The sequence below is a fragment of the Streptopelia decaocto genome, assembly GCF_964273445.1.
Source record: "Streptopelia decaocto genome assembly, chromosome: 21".
NCBI lineage: Eukaryota > Metazoa > Chordata > Aves > Columbiformes > Columbidae > Streptopelia > Streptopelia decaocto.
This window is the reverse complement of record NC_138676.1, coordinates 5,130,144-5,155,429: the sequence shown is the minus strand read 5'-3', so window position 1 is coordinate 5,155,429 and position 25,286 is coordinate 5,130,144. Positions and strand designations below refer to the sequence as shown.

At 47.9% G+C, this 25,286-nt stretch overlaps 1 protein-coding gene across 3 annotated transcripts; it reads left to right on the top strand.

Moving 5' to 3' along the window:
- The first annotated feature begins 6,424 nt into the window (after positions 1-6,424).
- Positions 6,425-23,255, top strand: TBCEL (tubulin folding cofactor E like). Of its 3 annotated transcripts, none has more exons than XM_082070152.1 (8): positions 6,425-6,476; positions 9,439-9,588; positions 11,158-11,297; positions 13,304-13,485; positions 14,344-14,600; positions 16,647-16,773; positions 17,169-17,285; positions 20,794-23,255. In XM_082070152.1, the coding sequence occupies exons 2-8, from the start codon at positions 9,456-9,458 to the stop codon at positions 21,110-21,112; spliced, it is 1,275 nt and encodes a 424-aa protein (XP_081926278.1). In that variant the 5' UTR covers positions 6,425-6,476; positions 9,439-9,455; the 3' UTR covers positions 21,113-23,255. The 3 variants fall into 3 exon arrangements, with proteins under 3 accessions (XP_081926278.1, XP_081926279.1, XP_081926277.1); XM_082070153.1 differs by lacking the exon at positions 6,425-6,476 and adding an exon at positions 6,526-6,652; XM_082070151.1 differs by lacking the exon at positions 6,425-6,476 and adding an exon at positions 6,739-8,784.
- Positions 23,256-25,286: the final 2,031 nt, after the last annotated feature.

The following is a 25,286-nucleotide window of genomic DNA, read 5'->3' as shown; positions in this document are numbered from 1 at the left end:
AAGGAGAATAGCCCAATGATACCTAGAGGCAAAGGCAGAGGCAGAATCAGGCCGGTGATCTGCAAAAGGAACTGCAAACAGCCATCAGAGATGGTGACAAGTAAGTTTGGGCTCATACTCGAGTTTTGTCCCTCCTTGCCGAACAGGATAAAGCACCCACAGTTCCGGAAACCCCAGTAGAGCGTGGTGGCCGCTGATTGGAAACACAGAGCCGAACGTTTCTGGGTGCAGAGCGGCACTGATGAATTCGGTATAAACGGGCTCCCCCAGAACCTGATCCCACACGGGGAAACATCAGCCCCGTGTCAGTGGCGTTAACCAACGGGCAGGGCTGTGCGTGCCGAGGAAGGGGATTGTCAACAGACTGGGGGTGGCAACCACATCCAGTATATGTTTCTTGTGCCTCCAATGATTTACTACTCATTTTCTCAGTGTTAATTATCAGCAACACTATTGATATAGATGATTTTTAAATTACCTTGAAATTCGAACAAATAAATTCCTGTAGATTGTTCTTTTGTGGGAAATCACAAAAGTTTAGTTCATTTCCTCCTTTCCAGTCCGGAGAAGACACCCTGGGACCCTCCAAGAGAGCTCAAATAGAACATGGATTTTTTGATGGTCTTAGTACATAAAAGCCATTAACAATATGGTCACCTTGTACAGCCGAAGTTGTACACTCGCTAACACAGTCTTACTTGTGCTTTCTCACTAGTTACCATTTGTCTTTGTGCAGATGCATCCGCCAAGATTTACAGTCCTGTTGCTGACAAAAAGGAAGAGGAACCTGGGTATGAGCACTAGAGTAAGAGCTTAGTCAACAAAAAGCTGCAAAACTGAGGAAATTAGTAACTAAATTAATAGGGACTGAGATTTTATTTTTCTCTCCAAGGAAAGCTGAGTTAATAGTCTGATTTGTGGCAGGACCTCAATGTTTTATCCCAGATAAAACCAGCAGATGAGCGTCTCCGGCCTCGCCGCCGAGATGCGGCCGCTCCATCAGCAGCTCTGGAAGCCCTGCTGAGGCCGCATCAGGAAGAGAATGAAGCCAGCTTAATTAACAAAGGCTTTCTCTTCTGCTGTGTGCAGTTCTGCAGTTATCAGTGTAGCTGGCAGCTCTCAAAGACTGAAATGACACTAGTTGGCCATAAAGGAGATAACTGTCAGATTAGCCGGCACGTATCTTCTGCCCGGGTTTTCTATATCATACCTATCTTGAAGGATCTCCATGTATCAAAGGGACTGGCTGGCCATTTGCCTTTAAAAAGTACCCTTCCCAGTGTGATGAATACGGGTCTATTACAATGGAAAGGCCTAACAATTCTTGTTTCTTGACTTAGGCTATTTCGGAGTCGTGGTTTTTCATGCTTTGATCGAGCTGTACAGACTTTCTGTTGTTTTTTATTGTGGGGCTTGTGTTTTCGGTGTTGAGCGTAGGGTGCAAGGGAGAGAAAATGCGTGTTGGAGTCTAAAGGGTGGATGGAGGCTCTTCCCACCCCATCAGGGTAAGGGGGAATTTCATTGACATTGGTGCTGAGAAGGCAATTTAGACAAGTATGGGCGAGACCTGTGCTTTGTCAAACCCGTATCTTCCTTCTTTTCTCTTCCTCTGTCTCTGTCTTCCAAGCACCTTTCTCTTTCCTATTCATCCCCCAAATACTCCTCTTCAGTCTCAGAACAAAAGCCTGGGCTTAGCTTTTGCCTCAGCTCCCAGGAAATGTTCAGGAACGTAGTCTTGTGGCTTTTTAGGCTTAGTTCGTGCTGAGCTGAGATTTAAGGCCATTTATTTCGAAGCCAAAAGCGAATGCAAATGAGGGGAAGAATTAGGGGAAGACAAGACCTCTTATTCCCAGGTGAGCACTAAGGTGTTTGATCTACCCCATTGTTCTTCCAGAGTCTCCAGTGAACACCCTTGCGTGTGAGTGATACCAAGACGTTGCGTTACAATTCTCCCATGTGGACTCTGTATTTCAAGGGGGCATCATTATTCTGTAATGAACCCCCTCCTTTTTTTATTTTCGGACAAAATCGCGTCCACAAAACCGTTAGAAAGCAGCAGCAAGGGTGGCAAAAGTGCCACCAAGCCCAGGTTTGAGGTGCTGAGAGACCAGAACACCTGCACCAGCAGCACTCGCTGGGGCTTTGGGACATCACTTTTCCACTCTGCATCCCAAAATGGGGATGAGCCGAGTATTTCCCAACCTCGCCGTGTTTACTAAATACCCCGTCAAGGAATAGAGCGGAGGAAACTCTTTGGATGAACGCGTAGGACTGGAGGGGGTCTGGCAAGGTTTAATCTGTTCGTGTTTGCGAAGGGAGATGTGCCAAGTGTTTGCTAACATTAATGGTTAATTATTTGGACTGTTGGCAGCCCACACACTCAGCGCGGCTCTCCCAGCGCCATCCAGACCTGTGGTGGAGTTGTTAGACACGCAAGACATGAAGAATCAGCGTCTTGCTCTGGTTTTGTCCTCTTCTCCCAGCCAAAGCCCCATTCCAAAGCCAGGCTGGTTACAAACCCGGAGCATTTGGCAGAGGAGGAGCTGGAAAATTCATGTCTGGACTCATTTCTGTGCCCCTTTTGTCTGACTGAACAGAATGGAAAACACGGTCCAAGATGAGATGTGTGAGATTTGATTTGCCAGGCGTTATCTGATCGCCAGCACCATTGCAGCGCTACCTGAGAAAGCCGCCTTTATCTAATAGCAGCCATTCCCAAAATGAGATCAAACGAATAAAAGGCTCAAGGTCCATTTGGTCCTATGAACATGGCAAATTATGAAAATCCAGCTGCCCCAGGACTGATTTATTTTGTATTTCTGTGTTTGAATGCGCATCCTGAATTTCTAAAGCCGAAAGCTGTATCGTTCCTGTCTTTTGGCTATTGATAATATTTCAGAATTACGACCGCGGAGTAACGTTTGCTCTGAAAAGTAACTTCAAGGTGCATTAGTCTCAGATAATTGACAGAGACTGAAGTGATTTGGGAAGCGCTTACGCGGAACCAAAGATCTTAGCGAATTGTTACCTTAAATTAATGGTGTAGCGAGAAGCTGCTTGGACTTGATCAGCTGGCACTCGTGCTAAATGAAGTCGAGCTTTAAAGTTATTAGTAAAATATATATGAGACAGCGATGATTTGGATTTAGATGCTAGAATTGTGTCCTAAGGGGCCCAAATCTGCAGTGTGCTCTGAGTCCGGCTTTGATGGGAGCAGAAAGTGCTCAGTATCTCTTAGGACTGGGCTCAGGCTAGGCCAGCGTGGCTAACAGGATTCTCACCTTTAACTCCCTTCTTAATCCCCCGATGAAATGAAGGGTCTTCGCTCAAATTCTAGTAAATCTCCAATTTTATTTCTCGTTATTAAATCATGAAATTGCCCAAAAATGTTTAAATTAGCGAAAGGGAGATTTGCGAGAAAATTGAAGGCTCTCTGAGGAATTGAAGAATAATCTCTAAGGATGAAGAAAGTCGCGGTTGCCGAACCCAGAAGCGAACGCATCAAGACGCTACAGAAAATAGGTAGAAAATTGCGTATGTTTCAAATCCTCTCCCCTACATCTTCTGGTGATTAAAATATAGGGAAAATGATTGCGATAAGCAGCAGAGCCTACACGGAGAAATTCCACAGTCTCGGTGTGTCCGTGTCCCCGCGTGTGACGGTGACACAGACCTGTCAGATGTTATTACTGCGGGTCGGGATTAATTGGGTTTAGCGGCCTCACTCCGACTAGAACGAGGCCAGCTTTTATTTATTAACATTGTGAGTAATTAACTGTTTGATTTTTCACAGGCTGCGTTTGATTCTCTGTCTCGGGTAATTTTTCAAGAGTACCTGCACTGTTGTTTGTTTGTTTGAAAGATCTGCTCCAGATCAGATGGGAGTGAGATTAGGGGAGTCTGTGCTCGTATTCCAGATGTTAACAGCGGTTTCCTTTGGTATCGACAAACGCATGAACCTGCACGGATGGTGAGTGACGTTTCTTTGTGTTGCATTAGGAGTGTGAGTGCTGATGGAAGGATTGCAACCTGAATTCTTTCAGGTATCGAGGATGCGAGAGGCGACTCCAGTTCCCATGGTCTGGTTGATCCGGGAGATGGGAAAAAGGGGTCACGTTGCCACCAAAGGGTCACGTTGGCAGACGGATCCTTGTCTGCCAAGGAGGAGCAGATTGGGACCCATCAAACCGAGTTCTCTTGAACAATGAGGCACCCAAGAGCTGATAAGCACGTTCAGTCTGCTGGGGCTGAATTCAACCCGGCCCCTCGAGGTGAAAGTCGATATTGTGTTAACAATTCCCCGTCTTGTCCGGTCTCGGTTGAAATGTCCTTTAATGTGGGCCGGGGACACACCGGTCACTTTCTCACACTTGCAACATGGACATCTGGTATATCCAGTTGATCTCTAACTATTGAAAGCAGCAACTGAAATGTGTTTCCAATCAAAGTGGGGCCAGTTAGCGGCTGAAGTTTTCTCTGTCTGCCTTCTAGCAATTAAATAGCACAGGTAGGCTGTGCAAAAAAACCCATGAGATCGTTAGTGAATGCAATGGAGTTCTTTATCTCCCTGAAACAGATACGAGAAGTAAGGGGGAAAGGAAAACAAAAAGGAGACAAAGCTCTCTCCAGAATCTATTAAAAGAGGCAGATAAACGATGCAGAGCATGCGGGTAGATGTTTTTATATGGAGCGTTAGCAAGGCAATGTTCATCTGTGCTGGCCTGCGCAGGAACAAAATAACCCCAGTGTTGTGTCAACAGGGTAATAAGAAAGAATACCAAATGCTTTGTTTAAAAAGCTGCTGTGCGTGAACCGAGTCCCGGCAGCGAGGAGAAGCCAGGAACGGGAGGCAGTAGCCGAATTTTGGGAGCAGTAATACTCTGGAGCACCTCTGATTAAGCTTGATATAGCTTTTCACTTTGCAGTGCTTAGGTGATGTGCTGATGGCTCTGACCTTGCCAGTGCTGCTTGGGATGGAAATTTTCTGCTGAGATACCCTTAGTGGAACAGGTTTAGCTCCGGGGCGCTCAGAATTGTCTCCCTCGCCTACCATTGAGTCGTCTGTCTCTCACTTTAGTCTCCTGGCTGTAAATCTGTGGCTGCAGCATCAGTCCCAAGTGAGGCAGGAGACACATGGCAGAGCAGGAGTTAAACCGGCCTGATGCTGAACACATTCTTCATTTTCTTGTCTTCCTCCTGGGTAGCACACACAATGGTGCCATTGTATTGTGCTGCCTTGGTGGAGTGTGTGTAAATCAGGGTGTGCAAGTAACAGGATAAAGTTGTCCCGATGATGTTACAGGCTGGAGGGAGTGCGGAGATGCACTGTGGCTATTCAGCCATGACTAATGCAGCTCTCCTCTAACCTTCCAACAAGAGGACACGTCTCAGGCCGTATCTGATTCTTACTGTGTAATATCGGCAAGGACGGACACGGGCAACGTCCACCAGAGCGTGATTTATGGTCAGTAGGTCAGAGAGGTTCTCCTGCCCCTCTGCTCTGCCCTGGGGAGACCACACCTGGAATCTTGTGTCCAGCTGTGGCCCCTCAGTTCCAGCAGGACAGGGAACTGCTGCAGAGAGTCCAGCGCAGCCACCAAGATGCTGCAGGGAGTGGAGCATCTCCCGTGTGAGGAAAGGCTGAGGGAGCTGGGGCTCTGGAGCTGGACAAGAGGAGACTGAGGGGGGACTCATTGCTGGGGATCAAGATGGAAAGGGGGAGTGTCAGGAGGATGGAGCCAGGCTCTTCTGGTGACAACCAGGGACAGGACAAGGGGCAATGGGTGCAAACTGGAACACAGGAGGTTCCACTGAAAGAGGAGAAGCAACTTGTTGGGGTGAGGGTGGCAGAGCCTGGCCCAGGCTGCCCAGGGGGTTGTGGAGTCTCCTTCTGTGCAGACATTCCAACCCGCCTGGACACCTTCCTGTGTAACCTCATCTGGGTGTTCCTGCTCCATGGGGGGATTGCACTGGATGGGCTTTCCAGGGCCCTTCCAGCCCCTCACGTTCTGTGATTCTGTGTGATTCTTTCTTCTGAGGTCATGACTGGTGAAATGATGGTGCCACCACTGAGCACTGAAAGAGCAGAGAAAGGGGCAGGCTGGGACAGGACAGGGGCACAGCTGAGGGACGACCTGATGCGTTTTGGCCAAGAACACGCAACACTTGACAATGTGCGGTTTGTCCATCCACCTGTGGGGCTGTGTGTGTGTGGGGGGTGCTTCTCAGGGTCACCGACCCGCCCTGGGCCCCCAGAACTGTTCCCTAGCCCCCGTGCTCTTAGTATCACTTATCAATCTCCCTTCCTGACGTCACTGCTGACGTCAGATAACCTCAGAAAACACTGTTTTGACCCGGTGCCGGGGGGGGGGGGGCGGGCGTCTCCGTCTCCATGGTAACCAGGATGCTTCCGCCCGGGCGGTCACGTGCTGTGTTGCTGTTTCCGGGTCAATGCGGGACGCGGCCGGCGGGCCTGGGTGAGCGGGGCGTTTGGGGCGGGCGGGCCGCGGGTGTCCCCTGGTTATCGTCCCCTGTTTATTGTCCCTGTTGTCCCTTATTGTCCCCTCTGGTCGCCGCCATCCTCCGCGGCGTGCTGCCGAAGCGGGGAAGCCGCTGTGAGCCGGGGGGGCACGGAAATGAGCGTCACAAGCCAGTAAGTGGTCTGTTCCCCTCACACTCATCCCAGAGCTGAGGAGAAGCCGCTCGGCGCTGCTGCCCAGGCCGTGTCACCCACGATCCATTGCTGTGGGATTAGGGTCATGGAAGATCTAGTTTCCCCCCTTTTTTATTTATTTTCAGATCCTAAATGATATCTGAAGTTCACCAATAGGAATTATTTTTCTCTTTATGTCTTTCTAATACAGCCAAGAATTGTCCATTCCGTGACTGGAAATATGTGCAATTTTATCTTAACCCAGAAATGCTGTTTATTGGTTTCGTTGTTTGGGGTTTTTTTGTTTATTTGGGGTTTGTTTTGATTTGTTTCTTTGTAAATTTAAGAGGGTATATTTAGCCCTTGTTATATCATCTTAAAGGAAATGGTTAAAGAAATCACCCTTGTCTTAGAAAATATCCCTGCTTAGGTCTGCCTGTGAGCAGTAACTTGACTTTAATGGTGTTACTGAGAATAAGGAATAGTAGAATAGGAAAGGCTGATGGTGTTTGTGCGTCTGTCTGTCCAGATCCCTTCAGGAATCATTGCCCTGAATCACATCTCAGGAGAAGGACACACCAGCTTCTTTTTATTCTATTGTATCTGTTCCTTATGCTTTCTTTTCAAATGTGTCAAAATGCATTTGATGTGCAACTGCTTAGGCGTTCGAGTGGCCCTGGAGTTAATTAGGACGTCATTAATGATGTTATTCTCCTGAAGGGTTTCCTGTTCTCCTTATAGCTGATAGCACGGGGATGGTAATATTGTTCATGTCATTTCTCTTGTTCTCCTTTCAGTTCTCTCACCCGCTGGGTTTCCCGTGGATCACAAGTCAGGGTCGTGCTCCTCTTTGCAGACACTTGACGTGTTGTTTGTCACCGGGCCCACACTCTTCCAGCAGAGCATTTAAATATAGACAACAAAGGCTGTTTGCTGACATCTTTCAAAGACCGAGCGCCTCTTTTGCGGTCCATGCTGTCATTTAGAGGAAAAAACAAAGTTATTTTGGGATATGAGTTCTTCCTTGTGCGGTCAGTGGGACGACGCTCAGAAATGGGCACCTTGCAAATCATCCCGTCCTGCCCTTGTACAGGCAGCATTCACTTGGAATGTGTCATGATTTCTTTGCATAATCCTTGCTCTCGGGCTATTGTGATTCAGAGGAGGCACGTGCGTGACAGATTATTATAGTTAACGTGAAGTCTGATGAGCAGGGGAGCGGAAAAGGTCACTGCCCGCCCCTCGACGTTTTTGTCATATGGTTTGCAAGAGTAAAGCTTGGGAAAGAAAATGCTTGTGCTTCAATGTCGAATGTGAATGTCGTTAGGATTTTGTCTCTGGTCTAGATTGCTCTTGTAGCTAGAAACACCATTTTCTGCCTCTGGCGTGATGTTAAGGTGACTTTCTCATGTGGGTTTTCCAGCTGATGTTTGCTCAGGGCACAAAGAGGAATGGAGTTGATAGAAAAGCGACTTGAATGCTTTATACATGGGGGAGTTCTGGAATTTCCAGACGGGGACGTCTGAATGTGCGTTTAGAAACCATTATCCGTCTGTCCTGCAGTGCCGAGCTCCCCAGCCACGCTGGAATGATGCTTTTCAGCCCGAAGCCTTGGCTGTCAACGCAAATTGTTCCTGTCGCATGCAGGATGTTTGAGCATAGAATTAAATGCCTTGCTCCTCACACAATCTGCAATTTGACTATCTTTTTCTCAATTCTAGACAGTGACAAGAAGTCACCAAGTTGTTGAGGGCAGAAAAAGGTGGCTTGTTTCTTCTTTTTTCAAGTAAGACCAATCCTTTAAGTCAATGTTTGTGACATGTAAACTTCGTATGTGCAGGAAACACTCGATATCGTTGCAGCCCACGATGTGGCGAGTCCTTTTTCCTGCGCTGCTCCGTTCTGTGACGTGTGTAGATATGGTGGGCACGTTTATCTTCCAGTTACACGAAGCAGCTGCGAAATCGAATTGGCAAAACGTTATTTTTGGACCGGCCGAGTGATGTGCTCGAGAGCGATTTGTGGCGCAGCCGTTGTGTTCTCATTCTATTTTGTCTCCAGTCATGAGCACCTACGAGCTGGGTGAACGTGCAGCTGCCAAAGTCATTGCCTGTTTTACACAGGGAGCAGGAGTAAGTAGTTCTGGGTGGTTTTCATGTTGAAGAATACATAGAAATAGACCATTTGAATGATAGAAAATCTGAAAAGTAACAGTTTGTTATTTTAGGATTTATAACGTACTTTTCTTGTGTGATGCATCTGTTTTGTAGACGGTATTTATTGTATTTGAAAACCATTTTGTGTACTTGAGAGGAAAGAAGTTTCACTCACCATTGTGTTTGGGTTTAGACAAAAGATTCAGGCAGTGGCCTGATTTTACAAAACCAAACCATAGCGTTTCTTTATTAATAGGGAGCTGTGGATCCTTTTTCTCTCCATCTGAGAAGCTGGTCTTGACCGAAAGTTCTGAGTTAAAGTTACAGGATGAAAATATTTCCAGGCTGCCCTGGAAATGCGGTTCAGAATATCCGTGAGTACAGGAGTTGCTTTTTGCAGCCTGGGAACTGTCCTGGAAGGGCAAGGAGATACCTGTAGGGTATGAGCGTGTTTGTGGAGCTCAGGCCTGCTGTTTGATTTTGGTTTCTTTCCAGGTTTGAAATATGAGCTGTTGGACCAAGAAGAAATGACCTGGCTGGTCCCTTTGTGTCCTGTGTCCCCAAGGGCCACTACTGGAGGTGTTTATTAGTTGCTGACTGTTTATATGCTCTGTTTCCTGTATGAACTAGAAGTCCAAGAAGGGAGCATGGACCAGCCCAGCGGGAGGAGTTTCATGCAAGTTCTTTGTGAGAAATACAGCCCTGAGAACTTCCCGTATCGCCGTGGACCTGGTATGGGGGTGCACGTCCCCGCGACCCCCCAGGGTTCGCCTATGAAAGGTGGGGTTCTGGTTTCTTCGTTGTTCTTGCTTATGTTGAAAGACGAGTTGCCCTGAATTAACCAAAAGATAGATCACGATGTATTAGAATGTGTTTCTTGCTGAAAAGCTGAGAGACTCGACTCTAACGAGGACAGAAAGTTGATCTAGTGATGGAAGTGGGTACTGTAAAATACAAGTTTCCCTCCCCATGTTGTTGCCAGCATAACAGAATCAGAATCCTGTCAAGGAAAGCTGGAAATAAACCCTCTGTAGTGCTGCGTTTTGGGGGTTCAGCAGTCTCTGGAGCTTATTTTCTTCAGAATAGTGATACTGGCTATTTTATTAGTGGCGGCAACAACATAAATTTTGACAGAGGTGGCTTAGCAAATACACAACTCTGATGTTAACGTTTGGTTCTTGGTTTATACACGAGATTCACATTTATCCCACCAGAACTGCCTCTTCTTTGTGTCACCTCTTGCCCATCTTGATCCGTAAGAGGAGTTTAAATTTCCGTCAGGTCCATTTGTATCATAAGCAGCCCCAAAGGGGAAAATAGCCACGGAAGTCAGCAGGATGCAGTTTACAGTAAGTGAGTTTGACAGAGGAGAAAAAGGGCCTGAGTTCAGCTGAGGATAAAATCTACCACACGTCGCTCAAAATTAACACGGACAGAAAATTGGCCTGATGGAATATTCAGTCAGTGTCCTCTCTCCTGCTCACCTGAGCTGTTTGGATGCTGAAAAGAGGGCACGTTTGTCTTAAAATGTGACCAAGAGGTGACTTACGAGCACATCATGACTAATGCTCCAAGTACAACGTTATCTTCTAAAGGAACCAAATGCTAACGAGCCAGGAAACCTGAAAACTCAGATCACTCTGGATAATTGTGTTCTGCTAGAATCCCTTTTTAGTCGTGTAGCTGTCAAGTAGTAAGGAGAAAAGGGGCCACCTTTTCAGGAAGAAGCTTGTTGTTAAATTTTAACAGGTTTTGATACTCCACAGAGATGGGGGAGCTGTGTTGTGTGTGAAGGAGTGCAAGACTCATGCCTAAACGTGGATTTGTAGTGTTGGAATGGCTTCCTGTTACAAATCCACAGCATTTAGCTTTGTCTTGACCCCAGCAAATCAGGGTGTGATTGAGATCCACGCCCTTTGTGAAACGGCCGTGAGGACGTTGACCTGCGCAAGAAGGAATTAGAGCAAAACCAAAGCAGGAACGTAAAAGGCTGAATAGAGACCTAAGTTTTTCCAGGGTGTAAGAACGCTAAACATTCCACATGGTTCAAAAGGGAAAGCTTAGAAAATAAATGGATTATTTTTGCTATTCCTGACCCAAAGTGGGCTAAATATAAGAGAATAAGGTCAGCCTAGTCCTGTTTCCTATCTGCACCAGCAGATGCCTGGGGAGGAGCATAAATTCTGGCAAGAACTGATATCAGACAGACTATAAACCACAAAGGACCGTGTGTAAATTGTGGGATGACTGGTGGATCTGTTCTTTTGCCGAATGTCACGTCTGTTTGTGCTTCTGCGACTGAGCGCTGTGACGGTGACCAGAGGCGGCTTCTCTTTTCCCTCGTTTCAGATCGGCTCAACCTGCCCAGCGTGCTGGTGCTGAACAGCTGCGGCATCACCTGCGCGGGCGATGAGAACGAAATCGCCGCCTTCTGCGCTCACGTGTCCGAGCTCGATCTTTCTGACAATAAACTGGAAGATTGGCACGAGGTAAAACGTTCACATGTGCATCTTCCTGAATAACTTTGGTGGCTCTTACTGCAAATGCAAACTCATTGCAGGTTACAAGAGTACTTTGCTCATTTAAAGGGGAGAGGTTTCCATTTTGGTGGCTTTGTTTTCATCTTTGGAGCTGATGCTTATTTACTTCAGCAATAAGTGTGATTAATTTAACCCATTTGACTCCATTTATTTCATGACTTGTGATCTTGGCCTGTGGGTGACAAATATATGGTGTTTTTTTATTATTGTGCAAAGCACCAGAACTGGCGTTTCTAACATCAAGATGTTAATAAGAAGTGCAGTTTTCAATGGAGTGAAGTAATGGGAGTTGATTCTTAGGTTTGCCACTGATTCCATGATGCTGGGCAAGGATTTATTCTCTCTTGGCTTTGGTTTCCCTATCAGCAAAGCAGGTTTAATAACCTTTACCTCCAAGGATATTTCCGAGACCTCATTAATGAATGTTAAATGCTATTGTAAAATTCTCTGAAGTGCTTAGATGAATTATGCAAGATAAATGCACTGTAATACGAGTAAAACAGTGGCAATCTGTTCAAGTGTCGTTACCAGTTCTCCATTGGCTTATGCTCTGGTTTTGTGGTGATAGTGTTTATTGTTGAAAATACATGGAAAAGAACGGGATGTGCAGCATAAAACTACCATGTGTTTCTGCTGCATGAAACTCCTGTGTCTGAAAACAGGTAGAGAACACAGTGTTTGCAGAACTGTCCCATCTCCGGCACGGGGGCTGCAAAGCCAGAAGTGGGATAGGTTTTCTTGTTCCCTTTATTTCCTCATTAGCCTGAGCGGATGGGAAAGGGACCTTAGGCTTGTCTGTTGAGATTAAAGCCACCCGCAACAGCTAAATATCCACCCAGCTCTTAAAACTGCCAGTGATGGGGATTCCAGATCCCCAGGTGGCCTGTTCCATGCTTAGCTAATAACCCCATCGCCTAAACTACGTAACGTAAGTCTCCCGTGCTGCAATTTAAGCAGGAGCGTTCATCGCTGTTCCTTACGCAACAGCCTCTTATACCCACGAAGAAGAGCTTTTGTGTCTCCTTTTCCAATATTAGTGTAACGCTGAATCAATCCACTTCTCCCAATCGCCCATCATAGGCCGCTTTTTCTAAATCCTGTGTTGGTGGTGTTGCTCGGACGTCGTTCCGGTTTGTCCGCTTCATTCCTAAGGCACAGCGCCCAAAACCTGGCAACACCTGAGACGAGGTGTGAAGTCTAATTACCTCCAGTTCACTTAATCATCATAAGAGGACTACAAATTGATCATCTAAATAACCTGTTTCCATATCCTTCTGTGTATTAGCAGTATCTAGGTCAGCACCTACCCCGATCACACACGTATCCCATTCTGCAGAGCTGGAGAGTTGACATCTCGGGCTTTTCTTTTTCTCGCTCTTTCTCCCTTCCCTCCGTGCTGCTTTGCCTTCAGGTGCACAAAAAGAGAAACTAACCCCAAGCAGAGTTACCTGAACACTTGGATTGATTATAAGCTGCTCTTTTCTAATGGAATTGAATAAGAAATTCACTGCATGTGTACAGGGAACTTCTATCTGTCTTTTCTGGGAGCTCTGGGGAGCTGAGCGGGTGATCAGGGTGTTGGCCGTGAACTCGAGACGTGCCCATTGCTCCCAGTTTAAAGAGGGGTACAGGGTGCTGGCTGGTGCTCGGCGTCGAGGTGGATTTTACCACCTCTCCCTAGAGACCGGCTGTCTCTTATCAAGCTGCTTGGAGAGCAGAATTAAATGAACTGTTGAGAGGAACGAGCAATAAACCAATCAATCTACATCAGTGAATAGCTGGAGTATGAATTACAGGTAGTTATCCAGAAAGCTGCTTTTTTTCCCCATATCATTTCTTCGGCTTGTGGTGATTCCGAAGGGCCTTCTTTAAGGAGAGGGGATATTGTGGCACAAGGTCTGATTACTGCCTGATATACATTTCTTTTTTTATCTTTTTTTTTCCTCCTCGCTCAGGTCAGTAAAATTGTGTCCAACGTTCCCCACTTGGAGTTTCTAAACCTGAGTTCCAACCCTCTCAGTTTGTCCGTTTTAGAGCGAAGGTGCGCTGGGTCTTTCGCCGGTGTTCGCAAACTCGTGCTCAACAACAGCAAAGCTTCCTGGGAAACGGTCCACACGATCCTGCAGGAGTTACCAGAGTAAGCATCACTGGGAGAGAAAGAGGGAATTTCTTCCTTTGGGAGCTTAGAAACTGGCCAGGTGAATGCTTGAGATTGTCTTGTGTGGGTCATCTTGACCAGATCTAAATACCAGAGGTGGGTCATCACCCTCACAGTGAAGGAGGTGACACGTTTTCCTTTGAGTCACCGCGGAACAACTGGGGCAGCGCGTACCTGTACTAACAGCTTTTGAATGGAACGTGAGCCTGAGGGTCTGGCCGCTTGTCAAGTCATATTTCAGCGTGCTTTTTTGTGCAAAAGTGTTGATTTCTGTGGCTTGGCCGCGGTCCACCTTGGCAGTGGCATTCTGCTTCCGCAAGTGTCCTCAGTGGCTTCCCTTTGATTACAGATTCCTTTTGGTGTGGCTTTGCAAGCGAACATGGTGACAGCAGTATGTCCTGCTTGGCCAACGTGTGCTTCCCTGGGATTAGGAGAGATAGTTTAGTTGTTGGAAAATTTAACAGCACGTCACCTGTGTTGTGTAAAAACACCTTTTAAAAACGAGTGGTGAGCACTGAAGAGCAGGTACCGATCGCCTTTGCAGTTTGGTTGGCGGCTTGCTGGGCACAAATGTGGAACACCACATTATTTGTTACACGATTAATGCTGGGAGGCTTGAGAAAGGCCTTGAGGTGTTTTTAATCTGTGGGGGATATTTACGGATGAGAGCAGAGACATAGTAGAAACACTCCAAGGGTCTTCTCTACACCAAGGTTTCAAATTGCATAAGAGCTGTCACAGAAGGTCCTGTTAGAATCACATACGCATGTCCCTGTATCTCGAGAGCAGCCTTTTCTCGGTGTTGAGATGACGATTTGCTCTTTCTCCCCCCTGCAGCTTGGAGGAGCTCTTCCTGTGCCTTAATGACTACAAAACAGTGTCTTGTTCTCCGGTTTGCTGTCAGTCTCTCAAGTTACTCCACATAACCGACAATAATCTTCAAGACTGGACTGAAATTCGGAAACTGGGAATTATGTTTCCATCACTGGACACGCTTATCCTGGCCAACAACAACCTCACGACCATTGAAGAGTCGGAAGATTCCCTAGCGAGGCTGTTCCCCAACCTGCGATCCATCAATTTGCACAAGTCAGGTGAGAGCCTGGAAGCAGGACGAGGCTTTTTGTTCTCAGCACAAGCGACACCGATTGATCGGTGTCTCTCCTCCTGAGTTTCTAAACCTCAAACATGCTTGTTTTGTGCTCTTTGGGACGGTTGCTGCGTGGGCAGAGCTGTGAGTAGCCTGCAGAACCAGAAAGCTGTTGAGAAATGTTGTGTTGGAGTCCAGTTTCCTAATGGTGCTAATGCAGGGCCACGCAAGCAGGTGAGCTGAAGTGCATTCAGCTGAAGAATGTAGCGTTAGGAGGGCAAAACAGGCAAGAAATCAGTTCACCTGTCTCTGTGGCCTTCACCTGCAGCTTTTGGTAGTTAGTCGTTATCTAAAAGAAGACTCAGAGTAGCATGGCCTGGCAGTTATTCAAAACGAGCTGGCACAGGATTTTACATTAGTAGTTTCCCTCTGTTTCCTGTTCCTGCCTCAGGTGCTTCTGGCTGGAGAAGGATAAATAAATGTCTGGCAGTGGAGGGGATGAAAGGATCCCGCTTGCCTTTTATTCCCTGTTTTATCTTGGGTAAAATGAGCGTATGTGTAGGTACGTGGCGTGTGAGGGCTGAGCATCCACCAGCAAAAGCTGTTTGTCATCTGTGCTCGGTTATTAGAAGCTCACCACAAGTTCTACTCCAGTTATACTCAGCCCCGGGGGATTTTCAGCCAACGCTCCAGAAGGAGAAGAAGAAGCATTTGGTGTATCGGGAAGGGCACCCGGAGAGATGGAGCTGCAGGGCAGGTCGTGTTTGAGACGACACGTACGCCAGAAGTTCTGCAGGCGCGCTTAATGCATCCTCATCTTCCGTTCTTTACGGCTTTATATGCTGTGCAAGCAATAGGTGTTAGACAAGGTACAGGGATCTTTATTAACATGCTCTGCAGTGTAAGCATCAAGGAATCCCTATAATAAAAGCTTAATGTTAACTAGAGGAAGGAAAGCCTGTTAAGCTGGATTTGAAAGCACTGTCTTGCTGAGGAGCAAGCACTCTTGCAGTGAGTTGTTTTGCAATGCTGATGCCAGGTATTTAAGAAGTGTGGATTCAGTCTTGCATTTTGATGTTTTGGGGGCTGAAAGTCAAGCAGAAATCCTCTTAAGCATCGGTGACCTTGGCAGAGGTGTTTTGGGTGCCGTGATACCTAGAGGAGTTTTGTTTCTGCTCTGAAAAGAGCCTCTTCTGAGTCGCGGTTGGGACACGGTTTGGGCTTGAACGTGGCTTTTCCTGACAGCCCTAGCTCATGTCAGACCCCTGCTTTGGTTTGAGCCAATAATTTGTCTGGTTTTATTTTTGTTTCGTGTTTTCTGTCTTGTGCGGGTGAAGCTGTTGAATGTTGTTCAGCAACACCCGTTTTCTAACTCACGTTGCCAGCACGTGCGTCAGGAAGAGCCATCGGAAAAGCATCGCGGTAAATGCTTTGCAGTCGCAGCAAACGGAAGCGAAGACAAGTGGTGTTGATCTTGCCATGTAATCAGGGCTGTACTGTTGTTCAATCCTCAGATTTTTTCATTTTACCCTCTCTGCTTGCCTTATTATCCCTAATGTCAGGGCTTGAGGGGGCTGAAATTGAGTTAAAGCCTTTTTCATTAGATGGCTGGATGGCTTCTGGGACTGTTTTCTTGTCGGGTCATGGGTGGAAATGAGACCCAATGTGTGAAGGTAGAGCCATTTGCAGGTTATTTAGCGATTCCTAGAATGACAGAAGTCATGATGACTTTAATACAACTTAAGGCAGTGTCCCTTTGTAGGTGCAACCGTCATAACTGGTGCTAGTGAGGCCAAAGACCGAATGGGCCATAAAACACTAAGCTCCCTAATCAGCCTTCTAGACTTACAAAACAGGAGAGAATTTAAACTGCTCTTGTCTTGCAAGCAACCAAAGTAGATTTTCTTACAGCACATCATGAGCAAAAAGCTGACTTCTCAAAGGAGCAGCAGCTGACGCTCGCCTGTCACGTATGTTCCTTGTGTCTGATGATCTCGGATACATAATGTATTGTCTGTGTTTGTTTAAGCGAGTCTTTTCTTCTGAGCAGGTCTGCATTGCTGGGAAGACATTGACAAGTTAAATTCTTTTCCCAAGCTGGAGGAAGTGAAATTGCTGGGGATCCCTTTGCTGCAGTCCTACACCACCGAGGAGCGCAGGAAGCTGCTAATAGCCAGGTCTGTTGTTTGTTGCTTCCGCTCAGCAGAAGCGTGACATGGCAATGAACCGCTGGGTAACTGGAGGAGGAGCCTCTTAGGAGACGGGGTTTTGTATGAATTCACCGCTCAAAACTAGTTGAGCTTTTTTGTTGCTGTGTGGGAAAGCGGGAGTAGTGGAAATATTAAGTAAAACTTCTCTACTTGTCAGAGAATTTTTTGAGGCTCACATGCGATGCGTGCATGAAAACGCTTAGTTCTGAATGTGCTTGGAGAAACCACGTGGAACTTGAGGGGACCAAGGTGTCAGCTGCGCCTGGTGTTGATGTCGTGGCACTTTTGATGGTGACTGTCTTGTTGGTCCCCTTGCCTGGGTTTCCCGTATGCTGACTGTGTTTCTGGGTGTCTGCACGCAGGTTGCCGGCTATCGTCAAGCTCAACGGAAGCATCGTTGCCGACGGGGAGCGGGAGGACTCGGAGCGGTTCTTCATCCGATATTACATGGAGTTCCCGGAGGAGGAGGTCCCGTTCAGGTGGGGTTTCTTTGTCGTGGAACAGAGAGCAGCAAGGCAAAAGGAAAATTGAATGGGCAAATGATGTTACATGGGAAATCTGGGCTAGCTGTTCCATGAACAAAACCATCCCTCGCCTTCCTCCTGTCTTGCCTTCCTCAATCTGTTCCAGTTAATGTCATTATACTGGAGTGTAGTCTGATGACTTGTAGAATCACTTCTGAGTCTAATTTAGTCTTAAAGTGTCCGCGTCAAGTGCCATTCAACAACATGACCATTCAGTTCATGATCTCCATCGCTTGCTGGCCTCCCCGATGGCCGGCTTCATAATCCACCCGTGCTTGGGGGTCCCCAAAAGCCAGTACAGATCGTGCTCTCTGGTGCCAGGCCGGGGCGTCTAATTCTGTTGACCATCTGCTGTGCGGAATGTGACTGGCAACGGGAAGCTGTCCCCTCACTTTCAGGCTCGCAAATCACAAGCCTGATGGCTTTTCTTTGCCAAAAAAGTATGCCCGATGATCCGTTAATCTTGGTAAACTAATGAACTTAGACAGATGCTGTTCAGTCCGTATCTTCTTCATGCCAGCATCTACTTACTGCTTCTTAATAGGCTGAGGAAGGGTCACGGAGCATCGAGTCACTGCATTTATGCGCCTTTTGCCCTAGAACACTCTGCGCTTTTCAGACAACAAAGCTTCGTAGCCCTTTCTTTACAGAAAGGGGGTAGGATGAGTGTTTGTGTCTGGTCAGAGCTTCCTCCAGCTTAACTCTTAGGCGAAATATCTTTTGTTTTTCAAAAGCGTTGCGCTTCTGACCTGCCAGTACCATAAGGGCACAGGAAGGCTGCAATGGGGAACGAGGGCACGACGTTTTGGATGAATACTAATAGGTCCAGCAATTATACTATTTGTTAAAGGCGTACTCGGGTCAGTCCAGAGGCGAAGGGTGCTAATGTAGTCAGGGAGAAAAGACAGCTGGTGATCCCTCTTGTGCCTTTTTCTGAGGACAAGTCCTGGCTTGTAATTTTAGAAGCCCTTGAAGCGGAAAAATTGAAAGAAATATTGGAAGGGATAGCAGAAGAGGTGGAGAATGCAGATGAGGGGAAGGGGAAACCGGGACAGCGAGCTCGTGGCGCTGCTCCCTATAGGGATTCCTTCCCATTATGCTTTATTTCGATGAAAAGTGGTTTGTGTCTCTGCATTCGTGGCTCGAGAAGGGGAGAATAGGGGGCAGCTGAGCCAACAGCTGTCCCGGACCCCTATATTCTCGAGAAGGTCACAGGGGGGTGCAGCTTTAGACACACGTGATGCTACGGTAGGACATGGGCTGTGCGTACCCACAGAGTTACTGCACTTCATACAGCCGGGGTCGCTTTCTGGGTGGGACCTCGTGTAAGAAATGACCAGTATCTCATCCAAAAAAGCTGGGCTGGTCTTGACCGATACGCTGGCTCGATGCTATTTGGTAAGATACAGGAGAATTACCTCCCCCTCTGGTTTCTCAACCTTTAACTGCTGTTACTGCCCTTTTTGTGGTCAATGGGCTTTTTGTCTGAATCCCTTCATCTGTGCAGCGTTTCCAAGAGACTTGTGCAGCTACTCGAGGGTTGTTCTGTTCGGGAGGAGTTTTGTGCCACCACAGACTGTTTTCTAACGAGGCTGCAGATGGCCGAGAGCGTCCCTAGTGCCGAGGGCCGGGTTTCAGCCCTTGTAGGAAGGGAAACCTGGTGTTCTTTGCAGAGGGATTTTGTGTTTGTAGCTAAAGCTTCCCCGTCTTTGCTCCCAAATCCGACGTGGTGTCTCGGAAGGTGGTTTGTAATTAGAATCTAATCAGGACATGCCGTTGCTGGGGGTATGGCATCTGCATTGCAGTGCTGCCTCAAGCCGGGGAAGAAGGCAAACTCAGGCACGGAAAACTTAGGAGTTTAAGTTAACTTATGAGGTTTATCGTGCGGTAAGCGAATGGCACGCTCTGTCGCGACAAACCCCTGCTTGAACCGTGTGTCTTCACGGTCCGCCGCTCAAATGCACCAGAAAGGGAGGGAAATGGCAAGAATGATTTCTCTTCGGGGATGCCGTGGGTTAGAAAGGAGCGTACAATCCGATATTGACTGTCTTCCTGAGTGATGTCTTTGTGTCTGTTGGTTTTTAATGAGCCCTCTGCTCGGCTGGTCTGCTGTTTATCTGCAGAGTATCAGAGACGCTGTTAGCCAGGCTCAGTCCTTCAGCATCCTCTGCTCTGGCAGCCAGCGTCTGATTATGAAGGTCTCCAGGGTGCCTATTATCGGGGTACAAAAGAACCGTATGAGCCGTGTGCCTTCGCCCTTATTGATTCGAGGGAAGCCAGTCATCCAGGCTCCCAGCATCCCTTGCAAAGCTTGTTCTGCACACGAAAAAATTTAGGACAACCTTCCCTGACCCTCCGCATGTTTACAGCACGCATTTGGGCAATCTTAACCCTCTCCTGGTGCTTCTCTCTCTCAGCTTGCTTGGAATTTGTCCCCCCCTTCCCTGTTCACTGTAGTTTCCTTCAGCGCACGAATTGTGGCAGCGCTTCTGATCAGAATGTGAGAAATCGTTGCGGGTCTACAGCAACGCAATCCCCCCCGTTGGCGACACGTTGGCGAGCCCTCGCTCGTACGGCCGGTAAATCTGAGGAGCGCGTCGTCTCCTCTGAGCACTAATGGCTTTTCCAAATAGACCAGCGCGATCCTATCACCCGGGCGGCTGTGAGAGCGGGGTGCCAGCCTCCCCGCGGCCCTCTGCTCCGCTGAGGTCTCGTTTTGCCCGTGAGACTGGGGAAATCCTAGTGCGTTGTGGCCCTTACCTCATTTCCCCGCAGACAGAGGCCCTGCTGTTCTCCAGGAACATTCCTGCCTTCAGCAGGGCTCCCTGGGGTCACCCAGCCTGCCAAGTCCCATCAGCTCTCGACAGGGCCGTGACACGGCACCGATCGCATTCAGCTCGGGCTCGGATGGGGAACAAAAAGAGCTCTTTGTAGAGCGCGTACCGGAGGGCCTCTGAAACGTTACCTTTCTCAGCGCTCCCGATCTTTGTTGTTCCAGTCGCATTGTGGTTTGTGCGGCCGTTTCGCCTCTTTCCCACCCAGGCAAGGGAGATGCTACTGAAATTCCCATGTAGTTTTAGAGTAGGTGTGAAGGATCAGTCAGCGAGATCACAGAATGTCAGGGATTGGAAGGGATCTCGAAAGATCATCCGGTCCAATCCCCTCTTTGTTGTCCCCTTTTTATTGTCACCTTTCAAACCATGCGGCAGCTCCCCCTGATTCGGTGATCCCGTGTAACATTTGAGACCCACACAGCAGGAATGTCTGAAATTTGCTCAGACCGTGAAGCCACAGATAGACTGAGCGCCGTATCCTTTGTGCAAGCAGTCAGGGTGCTCTCCATGCACATGTTTGTATTTTGATCGCAGCTAAAACGGGGTGGTATAACGTGAAACAGATTGTGAGATGTGCATTGACGGTACGAGCAACCGAACCGTAACTCTGGGCTTGTTTGGCTTCTCAGGTACCACGAGCTGATCACCAAGTACGGGAAGCTGGAGCCCTTGGCCGTCGTGGATCTTCGGCCGCAGAGCAGCGCGAAGGTGGAGGTTCACTTCCAGGATAAGGTGGAAGAGATGTCGATCCGGCTCGACCAGACTGTGGCAGAACTGAAGAAGCACTTAAAAACTGTAGTGCAGTTGTCAACGAGCAACATGCTGCTCTTCTACTTGGACCAGGAAGCTCCTTTTGGTCCCGAGGAGCTGAAATCCAGCTCGCGAGCGCTGCATTCCTACGGCATTCGGGATGGAGATAAAATTTACGTGGAGCCCAGAATGAAATAGCCTCTTTCGAGCCTGTGAGTGCACGCGCGTGCACAGCCCTTCCTTCCCCCACACACATGCATTAAGGAGTTTTTGCAAGGTTTTTCTTTCGGTCGGTTGGTTGAGGTTTGGTTGCGTTTCTGTAGCAGGTGATTTCTTAGCCCGGAGGGAGAACCATGCCCGCCATCCACTGCAGGTGGCCTTGAGGTGACAATTGACTTCGCCGCGTGTGTTTCAGTGTGTGCAATACCTTGATGTTTTTTTCGATGCTCCGGTATACTCGTGATTTGGCATGAAAGGTCAGTTGCTCAAGCTAAAGAATGCCAGGGTCCATAGGGCAGAAGATAGCTCGGGGCCAAATTTGATCTGTTTTCTTTCTCTCTCTGTGTTTTTGAGGTTTTGGCCTAGCTATCTTACTGCAGCTCGAGCTTGCTCAAGTGTTTTTTTGCAACTGGGTGCTGTCTCAACCTTTTGTTGCGCTCGAGTTCACTATAAAGATCTAAACCAGTATTCCGCTTGATTCAGAGCTCAGGTACTTAGTGCATCCACTGAACTCCACTGGTTTGGTTTGCAGGAGTGCACAAAATGGGGGAAGGAAAGAGACCTTATTAGAAAGAGACCATTTATTTTTAAAACGTGTGCTCTATATCCTTTTCTGATTTGTGGGAGAAGTTGCCGTTTCTGTGCTCGTCTCAGCCGGTGTAGCGCTGGCAGTCTGGAGGCGAAGGGCCCCTTGCTGTGCGTGTCACCAAGGGAATTTTGGAAAGCAGCGGATGGGCATTGCGTTGGAAGGGCGTTTAGAGCCACAGGTCCAAAGGGGTTGAAGACCAGATTCCCCCGTTGCCCATGAATCATCCCTGTGATGCTGAGGAGATCATCCCGTAGGCACTTAACGTGTACCAGTTAGTGCTGGAAGCGGAACGGCTCAAATTGCTCTCCTGGAAGAGAGAATAAAGTTGAGAAGAGGAGACTGAGGGGTGACTCATTCCTGGGGATCAAGATGGAAAGGGGGAGTGTCAGGAGGATGGAGCCAGGCTCTTTTGGGTGACAACCAGTGACAGGACGAGGGGCAATGGGTGCAAACTGGAACACAGGAGGTTCCACTGAAAGAGGAGAAGCAACTTGTTGGGGTGAGGGTGGCAGAGCCTGGCCCAGGCTGCCCAGGGGGTTGTGGAGTCTCCTTCTGTGCAGACATTCCAACCCGCCTGGACACCTTCCTGTGTAACCTCATCTGGGTGTTCCTGCTCCATGGGGGGATTGCACTGGATGAGCTTTCAGGGCCCTTCCAACCCCTCATTCTGTGATGAAGTTTGTGTTTATTGCACCAGAAATACAGCCAAGCACTTTCCCCAGGGTCCTGGCTCCCTGCTTAGGGTCCAAACGTGTTGGAGAACGTGTCGGCTCGGAGCAGTTTCCACAAGATGAGTTACAAAGCAACTAGACTTAGTGTAAAGCAGGTTTTCACTATCTATATTATCTTCTCCCCACACGCACCTTGTAGGAGTCGCGTGCCACTGCTTAAAATAGCCCCCATTTTCTACTGATTCCTTTGCGATGAAACCCTCCTTCCTTTATACCTCTTGTTCCACTTTCCTGCATCCTCCCTTGCTCCTCTGTCCTCCCAACACGTTGAAGACTTTGCAGAATTCCTCCTTAGAAGCAGCCGCATCAAAGTTTTCGAAGCTGCACCGTGAGGGCTCTGGTTACACGTGAACTTCTGACCTTAATTTTGCAACGCTCCCTTATCCCCACGTGCACTTTCTTGCCCTGGATGCTTTTGTCCACATCCCCGAGCTCCTTTTCTATTCTTGGAGTGGTGTGTTTCTCATATATTTTATCTGGATGGCGGGGTGGGTTAGGATGGGGAGGGGATGAAGTATTAACTCATAGTCTTCAGGTTCAGGATGCGGGGATTGTTTGGAGGGGACTAGTTCTGCATCTGGAGTAAGGATTAAAAATGGGAGGATTTAAGACAAGTTAGTAATTTGTGCCTCATCCCCCTGCCAAAAATGTCAGCGTCCTGGCGCCGTTGAGATGAGCAATGGGAAACGGAGCCAGAACTCTTAAGCCAACACTTCTGTATGATATATACATACGTATGCATAGGAAAAGTTGTGTTTAATAAGATATTTTGTTATAAAGCAAACAAAGTTTTATGAAGATATGGTTGTTTAATATTTGAAGCCTATTTCTCCCCTTGCCCTCCAGCTGCGCTGCAACAGGTCAGCGACCGATGGGGATGCAAATTATCTCTGACCTAAATCTGTAGAGCAGTAATTGCCTGTGTGGGTGTATTTATGGCATTGAGATGCTGTAACTATTGACCAGCTTCCTCAGCACAATCCAATGTCTCGCTTTCAGAGGAGGAAATAAACCAAGACCATTAAAGAACTGAATGGGGTGTTAAAGAAGACCCGAGTACATATTTTTTGCACCACTCGAAGGTTGTTTCTGGACGCCACGCTCAAGGTGTTCTCGTGGGCTGGAAACCAAAAATCTTGGTCTGCCTCCCAGGGAGAAAGAGTCACGTCCAAAAACCGGATGCGTCCAGGTTTGAAAAGCAGGGCTAAATGGTGCACAATAGATGTGGCAAAACATCCCAAGTTGGCTTGTTTTCCTCCGGCAAAACCTTTTGGGAAAGGGTCTTGTGTGCGCCGTGTCACCGGTGAACAGGGGGGGTTTGGCCTGAGAATGCAGGAAGGTCCTCGAGGGTTTGATGTAAATGGGTGCGGTGCCATGAGGGGCTGTTCCCGGTGTTACCGACATACACCCGCATACACCTTCTCTGGGTCTGTCGCGTTCCTTTGAGGAAACAGAATAACTTTGCAAGCTTTTGGGTCATTTTGTCAAGAACACTTTGTTTTTTAGTGCTAGTTCACGCATAGAATTCTGCACAGCGGGCAAAGCACCCGGTTCAGATGGACCGGGCTGACAGCTCTATACCAAAGTGTGCTCAAGATTAGATGTGTTTTTGGACACGTTCCTATCGAATATCCACATTTTGAGCAGATATTTCAGGCCCATCGCTTAACCGGCGATGTTATAAATGTGTGACCGTCCTCTGCTCCCTGGGGTGGGATTTGTAACCACATCTGCTGGGATTTACGCGCAGGTGACGGTGCGGCCCGCGGTTGCTCGGAGGACCCTCACCTAATGGTGCTCGTTGCTTCTGGCGTTAGTTTTGCCCTAAACGGCTCTGCAATAAGAACCTCGCTTGCCGGTTTTGCTCGTAAATGAGATTCTCTAGATTCTGCTCGTCTGCTGATTTGAAAATGCAAAAAGCAAGCAGCCCAGAGGCTAAAATATGTATTCCTGCCTCATTTCAATGTGGCGCTTGTGCGGGCGGGAGAGACGCCTTCCCCAGGGCAGCGTTAGAGGGAACTCAGCCACTTCGGGCCTTCGCCTCTGTGATTGCTTTTCCGCAGTTACTGGAAGCTTCAAATATAATTGAAACATGAAGATCTATTCTCGCTCTCTGTTAATGTAATTTTAAAGGAAAAAGGAAGAACTGTAAGTCCGCCTCATTTTTTATTCTCGTCCGTCTCGCGGGGAACATACTTTCCGCTCCCACAATTTGCCTTTGGTTTGCTTGCAGACTTAGCAGTTGGAATTCAGGCCAAACAGGTAATTGGTTTGGATGGGTTCAATAAACTTCTGTAAGTTTTTACACGGAAAAAAGTGTCCTGAGTTTTGCGCTTTTGTGTTCCCCGAAGCGAAACGTTTCCCTTTGCCCCGCACACGTCGCTGCGCCGTGGGAGCACCCTGCCCTAAGAAACTCACCTGGAAGGGAACGTCTTCCCCAAAGAGACAGCGAAGCCTCATCAAACCTCATCAGTGTAGACGTGCCCAGCACGAGCAGGACCGGAGTATTAAGGTGACAAACGTAATTTCACCAGTTTTCTCATTCTTAGAAAAGACGACGAGTCGATTGATTTCCCTGAGGCAGGTAATGTTTAAAATCCGTATGGGAGGGAAAGGAAGAGCCGAGGTGCGTGGAAGGGCAGGCTGGGTGTAACCTGCCCCTGGAATATCAGCGCTTTATAATCCCCCTGCCCTCCTCAAGTAGTTATTGAAAAAAGTAAATTTAAAACATAAAAAATAAAGCAAAGCCATTCCTGGAGGATAAAGAGAAGGATTTGCTGATGCCCTGATGTACCGAAAGGAACTGCGAAGGTAAGACCCAGCGCTTTGGGGG